Raw genomic sequence first — 9,564 nt, 5'->3', positions numbered from 1 at the left:
TGACATTGCTGTATGAACTTTATAGTGTGAACTTAAAACTTACCTACACTAAAGACATCAACATTTTAAGCAAACTTACCCAATCTTCACATTCCAGCTCTTGAGTCTGTAATACGTTTGCATTGCGACGAAAACAATTTATTTTAATTGTCACGCTACATGTATACTAGTCACTAAATATCACCACCGTCATCTACAAGGTTAACCGCTCAGGTGACCTAGTGGTTAGAGCGTCCGCCTCAGATGCGGGGGTCGTGGGTTCGATCTCCGGCCGAGTCATACCAAAGACTTACAAAAAGGGTACTAACGGCTTCCTCGCTTGGCGCTCAGCATTAAGAGGTTAGGACTGATCCACCTGCTGTCAGGATAATGTGACTGGGTGGGACATCATGTTACATGTCTGTGGCATGATATCCCAGTGCTAGACATCACTATAAATTGCCACACTGCAGATATCGTTGTGATATGACTGAAAATTATTAAAGCTACGTTAAAAATCCAAATCACACACACACACACACACACACACACACACACATCTACAAGGGTTAGATTACCCGAGCTAGTACAGTTCTAGCATGTTATAAGTAGTTCAACCACCGGATACACAAATTTTGGCCGAATGGCGAAGCACTTGGCTACGTAAAAGGTGCTTCAATAAATTCTCTCTCTTTTCAAATTAATCCTTACCATACGTAAGTTTTCACGTTATATAATGAACGATCCACATCATTCGATGAATTTTGTTCAGCAGATAAACTTGTTATTTTGCCACATCGTGTATTAATAAATGAACATAAAAATCATGAAGGCACATTATGTAACTATGATTATTATATGCTCATTTTTTTCTCAGTTAAATTTATATTTTCAGAATCGTTCAATATTTTACGATATTGCACACCTTTATATTGCATTCACGGGCATAAAGGAACTACTTTCTATTGTAAACAAACAATCGACGCAGACGCAAGAACTTCTGATTTGTAAACAAATCATGTACACTCGCGTAGTAGGTGCTTTACGTTTTGGTTGATGAAATGTGTTTCTGAATGAAGTAAAGCAAATTTTTCGTGGACTTCCATGTATCAGCTGCTTTGGCACATTGCGTGTTAACGTTTTTGATACAATGTTTCGGATTTAGGCTAGCTATACAGTAGACGCCAGAAAGGATCCTTACAAATAACATGCAAGTGACAAGGGATAAACTGTCTTCTTTAGCTGGTAATAATAATGGCCACAAAATATGTTTACAATTTTACATCCTGAATTTCCTCAGAATGTACTTTCTTAGTTCTGCAAATCCGAATTACATGAGCCATGCCATAGGTTCTCAATCTTGATTACACATTTCGAAATTGTACGGTAATTTCGAATATAAGTGCAATTACATCCTTCTTGCTGCACTCAAAATGAAATAATTCCATAGCGTCTTTTTGATAATTGCAATTGAAAGACTTCATACTTTCCACACATTATTCAAATATTCAATGACAGAAACAGAAACACATCTGCAGATGTCAACACGCTTCTTCCTCGCTTCTTCAATCCTATGTATTTCATGTGGAATTGTCACATATAAATCCAGTCCATAATCAATAAATTTCGTAGAATCGACAAAAATACCAAAATCCATTCATTCCAGATCAAATGGAAAACTTGTTGCAATGCGCATTCATTCACAATATGACTCCAAGTTTCAATTTTAAGTAGACAAAAACGCCATTTTCTTTTGAAACTGATGTCTAGCGCGCGGCTAAGTTCAAATTTATCTGGTCTGAGTTACGTGCGCATTAATAATGTTGTTGTTGTTTAATGATGAATCTGCGCTTGTGTATTTAGTTTGGAATACGGCATACATTCAATTACTTTGTTTCTTATAGTGTATTTTGTTTATATAATTAAGTCTTAGGTAGAATAAGAAAATGAGCCTATAATAAAAGGGTTACTGCATTTGTATGGGACAATATGAACTCGTTTTGTCGTGCAGTACTACTTTCGAAAAACTCGTTCATATTTTCCCATACAAATGCAGTAACCTATAAATAAACTTTATGAATAAAAATATACAGTATATAACTTGAAATGTGTATTATATAATAGATATTGCACAGGATATAATAACAACAAAAAAAACCACATGATTATAATAAGAAATGCAGAACATATATTTCCAAGTTTACATCATATAATAAAATATATACATCATATATAGTAAAACATACGCATCATATAATAATAAATGTAAAACATACAATAATAATACATGCACCTTTGATAAGGAATGATCATTATATGATGTAATTTAAATCACATGTATTCAAAACGTATCACTTAAGACGAAATCTGCTGCTTTGTATTTTTATGTCCTTTTTATATTTGAAAGGAACTATTCAAGACTAGGATAGTGGACAAAAGATTGACTATAATTCTTTTAAAAATTAGTTCGTAAAAAAGAGTAATGGCTGATCGCCCCCATTGGGTTACAGCCTTTAATGGCTGTTTTATCAATATTCTTTAAAAGTCTAAAAAATGTTCTCTAGCAAATCATGAACTAGAGTGCGAGATTTTTGCTTGCGTGATTCAAATTTTGAATTGTTGCAATAGAACAGTAACTCAGCGTTATTATGACCTGGAGTACCTACATGAGGTAAGAGCGCTGGCTGAACTCCTTCCATATATTGTGCCTAAGTGCCTAAAACGCATCCTGAAAATCATCTGGCAGACCGTGTCCCATACGGCGCGATCCTGCAGCGTGCAAGTACCCCCAGCATATCTACTCCCTGCTGTGCAAACGTCGCCTTCGATGGCTGGGACACGTCCGACGCATGGAGGATTGGAGGCTGTCAAAGGACATCCTATATGGACAGCTGGCCACTGGCACGAGAAGAGTCGGCCGCCCCATACTCCATTTCAAGGACGTGTGCAAGAGGGACATGAAGGCATGCGACATTTCACCAGATGCCTGGGAAGTGCTAGCCGAGGACCGAGGCACCTGAAGACTGACGGTAAACAAGGGCATATCAGTCGCTGATGCGAGGAGAGGCCAGTTGGTGGCAGAGAAACGTGAGAGAAAGAAGAACGCGGCAGCAGCCTCAGTAACTCAGACTTCCCAGCATGTCTGCACCAACTGCAATAGGGACTGTCACTCGCATATAGGCCTGCACAGCCACAGCAGACGATGCAAACACCCCAGAGACAGACAACACCCCAAGGGCGCTATTCGCATGGTCTCTCGAGACTGAGTCGCCAGTGATGATGATGATCACAAATAGAAGCCAAATGCCCGAAAGTACCTTTTCCTGCTTAGCAGCTCATATATATGAGGCAGTACGACAATGGTAAATTTATCATGTTTGAAAGTGACGAATCTGGTCTCATTTTCAACCGTACTAGTCTTGGTTTAGGTTTAAGTTCCAGCACAGGCATAAGTTTGATAGTGATGGAGGGCGCTGAAGATTACATGGATGCACATCAAAAGAAAAAACTTCGTTTTTCATGCTTGGATTTCCGGAGTTGTATTTTTAAGTAAACAGGCTTTCTATTCTCAAACGTTTCGAACAAGAATCTCAAGCTTGTGTTCCAAAATTTAAAATGTTAAACGTGATACTTGATGTTCCTTGACGTTAATGAAATTAGACTGAATATCAAAGATATGCCCAATTCCTCTTCTAGATCATCTTCGCTAGCCAAGGTTCCGATAACCCTATCTAACCTTGGCCATCGAACAGCTATATCGGTGCTTTGTACTACCGACATCTATTGGATTTTGTTGCCTCCCTCAGTATGCAATGCCAACTAACTAATAGCATGGTGAAAATTGACCTAAACTGGATACTTTATAAATTTAACATCGAAAGTATGACTATGTACCAGATGGAAGCCATTACTGGTCTATTTGAGTGAAAGGTATCCGTACAAACACAGACCGGCACTGGAAAAGTACATATTTATCAGTCCATTCAAGTTGTGTGCTCCACTTGTCTCGATCACGTAGGAACAGTGTTCACATTTGAACAACTTAATTTTGATAGGATGCGGTGGCTTGCCGTCGCATCCAATGAAATTCACAGAGGCTAAGCACAGAAATATCTGTTCGATATGCCAAGGTGTAGATAGGGTTATCGAAACCTTGGCAGAGGAAGATGCTTTTAGATAAACCTAGATTTTTAAAGCAACGCTTAGTGTTGCGACCGTACTGAAATGATAGACTTTAGTTTTCGGATGTATCATAGTTTGAACAATATTTTCAAACTAGTCCATGAAGCGAGTGCAAATTTAAGGCATTACTTGCATATCATTTCAACACTGTTTTATCCCCATTAGGCCTACTGTTTGCTGTAAATATTCATGACCTTAATGGCGCTTTGAATGTCTTGTATTGAATCCAACATCGGCGGTTTTTGAGTAATTTCGATTTTTATAATATGTCTGTACTTAATCCATATATTGGTGGCCTATACCAATCATCAAGAACATATCAACATTTTACACTAGCAAATGATAGTGAATACAAAACATTAAACCTAGAAAAGCATCATACCCGAAGTAAGACTTTGAAGATGACTTTTGCTATTTGTAAATGAGTAAACGTCCCTAAAGCATATAGTTCAGATAGGTTAAGTGATGGTGATATAAAAATACACTCGAGATTTTGTTTTATCTGCGAGTGAATATAAGTACTTTAAAACACTACTTTTCAAACCTTTTTTTTTACAATTTGCATTGTGCTTCCCTCTGGATATATTTTTAAACACTCCAATTACTTAAATGTCTGTAACAACAATGGATTTAGATATGTACTAGATTATGATAGGTGTCACAGTGGGTCAAGAATGCATTTGAGTAATAATTATGATGTATATTTAGTTTATATTGTCTGCTTGACTTTTGTACATGATTGAGGGTAGAGTTTTGGTCTACCCGGTTTTTGTCATGTTTGTAAGTTATAAAAAAAAGTTGTTTGCTGACATATGAGTTCAAGGTCTAGCTTTACTGACACAAATATAATGTTCTGGAAGAGAACTTGTGACCTACACGCTGTTCATTTTATTCTGTCTCAGGTTTTTATATATTATTCATTTATTTTTGTCACAGTCTGTAGATTCCCTTTTAGTTGTGTTCAGACAAATTATGAAACGAATCATTATTTAAATTATCCGTAGAAATTGCCAAGCGCTCATTGACGTTTTGGACTAATGCACTATTTAGGAATTATTGTAAATACATTCGACAACTTTCTGGAATGTATCACTGTGAAATATCAAGACTGATGTTACATCAACTTATTCAAGGCTATTAGTACCTCAGCCAGCACGTACTCATTCGGAACACTATACTTTTGGACTGGTATTAGAACTTTAGGATTATTTGGGATTTAATACACAATATTGTAATTTCCTTTTAAGGTTTCGCTTTGTAACTAAGAAAATAAAATTATTTGCTGAATTTACATAACTTGTTGAATTTGTTCTTTCTGTTACACTGTGTTAGACTATAGCACAGTAACAAAGAGTGTATTCATTTTGGAAATAAAATCGGTCGTATTAATAGCAGAATCATGAAAGAAGTGTTTTAATTTGCATGTTGCTGGTGTTCATCAATAATTGTTCTGTGGAGCAAAATATTGTATAAATATTTTTGGGTCGGATCTTATTTGAAATTGCCGCTTTTCTGCATGGAGTAAAGTTTGAAAAAGTTATTGTTATTATTATTATTATGTGTGCATGTTTTGGATTTTTAACGCACGTTCAATAATTATTTAGTCATATCGCTATGATGTCTGCATTGTGGCAGCTTACAGTGTTTGTCTGAGGCATTATGCCGCAGAAATGGGGCATCATGTCCGACCCAGTCACGTTATCAAGACACCAGGCCGACCAATCCTAAAACTAACCTCTCAATGCTGAGCACCTAGCGAGGCAACTGTTAGTTCCAATTTTATAAGTCTTTCATTGACTCGGCTCAGGTTTTGACCCCGCGACCTACCGCATCCGAGGCGGGCTCTCTAACCACAAGGCAGCCGGAGAGGTATTTTATTATTATTATTATTGTTATTATTATTCTGGTGAAAGCATTAAAACCCCTCAGCTTAAAAAAAAGAGTTGAAAAACTTTATCCTAAGTACTAGGCAAAGAGTCTATTAGGGAAGGTTCAGCTATGTACCATTTTATATTTATATTTTTGATATAGTTTAGTAGAGACACAAAATCAGAAAATCAGAAAATACCCTAACTCCTAAGATTCGAGCATTATCTTAAAGGACGCTAAAGAATGAAATTTAGTAGATTTGTAGTTTTAGCTTCGATTTCGTAAAACTTCTAGAAAATATCGAGGAAAAGGGGTCCGACATTCAGACAAGTGAAATTCGCAAGTAATTAGATTAATTTAAATCTTATGGATAAGGAGTCTATCCATAAATTACATCCTTCGCAAAATACAGCAAATCTATATGCTAGGTTAGATGGTAATTACTGGTATGCGAGCTATAAATTATTACGCACTGGCTCAGAGTGGCAATCTATCAAAGTGGGTGAGACCGAATATCGCATTGTCACACACCTACTTGTAAATACCGTACACAGTCATGTCTTTGAAGACCTCTCCATGAGACAAGTTTCGAGAAGATAATATTAAAATCTTTGTAAATTCAGCGTTTACGTTGATTCAACACACCATGGATCAGACATTATGAACAAATTCATGCTGACGTGAGTGGTTAAAAACGATCAGTTGTGTAAAGATTTAGTTAAATGTGGTTGAATTTGAAACGGAATTACAATGAACCATGTGTTGCGGTATTACTAATACAACACTTTGCATAATTAAAGGTTAAAACTAATATAATAATTTTATGAAAATCATCGACATTATTTTCCCAAAGGAAAACAAATTTAGGTGTGGATACCTTTCTAAAGGTGGGAAACAGTTGCCAATTCGACATCGTGTAGTAAACAACAGTTAACGAACTTTATAGTCTTCAAGTGAAGAATGTGTTGTAATGCGTGCATTTGCAGTCAAGACACAATGGGACCACTACGTTACACCGTGTACGGGATCTTTCTTGTCGGATTAGTGTCTATTCAAGCCAGCCCCGACGTTCTTGAGGCTGAGAATGCTGTCTTTTTTGAAGGGAAACAAGTTATACCACGATCAGAAGCTTCGGGCCAGGCGACATTAAAAATGTACAAAGGACAAACAGTTTCAATTGAATTTTGCCTGACGAAGCATTCAGAAATAGAAGTGCAAAACGTATGGTATTCCAATGATGGCGAAAGTGATTTGATAACGGTGACTGTAGACAATAAAAAGTTGGGAGCAGTGTTAACGGAACCTCTTAACAAAGACGGAGAGGGCTGGAACATTTTTAAACCGAGTGGACCATTAGGTTCTATCGTTTACCTGTCAGAAGGAAGACATCAGCTAAGTTTCTATGTTGAGAAGGGTGACGAATATGGCGTAGAAATTGATAAAATTGAACTGTTATTGCATAATGGCAAAGAGAAAAATAGCTTGGATTGTAAAGTATTTTGTTTTGACGACATATCATATGATCATGGTATCGCAGACACTGGTTTTGGTCTCTATACATCAAAAGGCAAATTGGTTCAGAAGAGCAAGAATACTTTATGTGCAGAAGAGGATAATGTAAATATTCCCATCTTCCATGACAGCGCTCGAAAGTACATCATTTCAGCCAATCTTCCTCAGTATACTTCATTTGCAAACAGTAGGATGGCTGACTGGGAAAATTGTAAAATGACCCTATCGTTGTGGTCATTCAGAGACATAGATCTTTCTCAGACTCAAAGAGTCACGCAAGCGTCTGGAGTTGCTACAATGTCCGTAACTCCTCTGGACACAGACCTGCAATCGAATTTGATAACTTACGGATTAATTATTGAGTTTTCTCTCGATGGTCCCAGCCTAGGTATGATGGATTCTGAGATTGGGTCAATCATTAAAATTTACTTCAGACGGATAATAAACACAGTTGACGTTTCCATGCAGTACTTTGGCAGATGGTCGCAATGGTCGGGGTCAACTACCAAGACTGTCTATTCAAATAAAACGTGGGACACCTGGAACATACCTGATTTTGCATGGAGAGAAGGAAGAGGAAACAGTATAAGGTTGACCATTACTGCTTTCAAAACAGAGAGGATACAAATCGGAGAAATTGTAATGAATAAAAGGGACCAGGTTATGGATCAGCCGATGATGGCGTACTATGATGGCATGACCATTATAGAGGTTGTAGACATGGATGTATGGTGGCGTGTCAACGAAACAATGACGCTTAAAACACTCAACAACGGTCGAGTCTTCCAAGGGGTAGACTATTTTCGAATTTACAGAAAGATCCCGTGGTCTGAGAAGGACTTCTGCCAGGTCTTCGTAATGTATCAGGACGGTAATGTGCGATTGCTTCCTATCACTCCCCACGGTCTTGACTGGGTACCTTTTGGTTCCTCGATATTGATTGGACAGTCTGACCATATGGCTGTTAGACCGGCTGCACCACTACGTCATGTTGACGTCGACCCCAAGGAATTGACGATTCAACTGTCCTATTGGGATGGAAGCTTTTTGTCTCTAAAGCTGGATGTCACAATGAAAGAAACAATGGTCATTGTGTCAGATGCGGTCTACGCGCGTTCGTTAGCTTCGTATCCTTTTCTCACATTTCGATCAATGTGGGTTGCCAATGGCAACGCTGACGTCGACCACGTGAGTGTGGATGGAAATGAACCACATCATATTCTTTCAGGATGGGAAACGTTACGTGGAACTTCATACGCTTTCTTTAGGAAGTGTATCTCAAAACATAACACTCTTAGTCCGGACCTTAGAGTGAAAATAATTGATTGAGTTTTATAACAGACTATGCAATATATTCTCATCATTATTGATACGATTTACGTAAATACATATACCCAGATGAAGTTGTATGATGAACTTTTAAATATATTATCTTGCGTAAGTAAATGATAAACTTCATCATGTTTCGATTACATGCGAATCTGTTTAATTGGTGTAAACTGAGTGCTTATTACACAATCACTGTATCTGGATAAAATTTAGAATCAGGAAGCACTGAAAAATAGAATCAGAAACAGATAATCCTGGATACTGTAAGGTAGTCAGTTTCAATTATGCAAGACTCACGCGTTTCATAACGCTATTCTCAATCAACGTTTCTAATATCTACATCCAAAACGAAAAGTTCTTCTTCAACTCAAGTGTAATTGTTTTTTGTTTTTTTTATCAAAATAAAAATCGAAGACTGCTTTGTGTTTTAAATAGTAATATTAATGGATTATTTTTTCGTATCATCGGTTTCGATGGTTGCATATCGACAAGTAGCAGAAAGAAGTGCGTGTATATTAAACCCTTAGAGAAATTACATATTACAAAATCATCTTTTACACGTGTGTATTAAACCTTAAGAGAGAAATTACATTTTACAAAATCATCTTTTACTCGCTTAATGTTTTTATACGTTTTGATTTTGTGGTATCTGCTAATATATTAATTTGAAATGTTTTAAATTAGAGAAAAGGC

General features: G+C 37.0%; 1 protein-coding gene across 1 annotated transcript; it reads left to right on the top strand.

The window, feature by feature from the left end:
- Positions 1 to 6,547: 6,547 nt before the first annotated feature.
- On the top strand, positions 6,548 to 9,476 carry LOC149802763 (uncharacterized). Its single transcript, XM_089952191.1, has one exon. The coding sequence runs from the start codon at positions 6,991 to 6,993 to the stop codon at positions 8,869 to 8,871; it is 1,881 nt and encodes a 626-aa protein (XP_089808317.1). The 5' UTR covers positions 6,548 to 6,990; the 3' UTR covers positions 8,872 to 9,476.
- The last annotated feature ends 88 nt before the right edge of the window (positions 9,477 to 9,564 follow it).

The sequence above is a fragment of the Sinohyriopsis cumingii genome, chromosome 3 (assembly GCF_028554795.1).
Source record: "Sinohyriopsis cumingii isolate HCF-2022 chromosome 3, ASM2855479v2, whole genome shotgun sequence".
Taxonomy (NCBI): Eukaryota; Metazoa; Mollusca; class Bivalvia; order Unionida; family Unionidae; genus Sinohyriopsis; species Sinohyriopsis cumingii.
Note: the sequence above shows the minus strand (reverse complement) of the source record. Positions and strands in the feature narration are given on the sequence as shown.

Coding starts and splice junctions, on each gene's coding strand:
- LOC149802763 (XM_089952191.1), top strand. CDS start 6,991: ATGTGTTGTAATGCGTGCATTTGCAGTCAAGACACAATGGGACCACTA.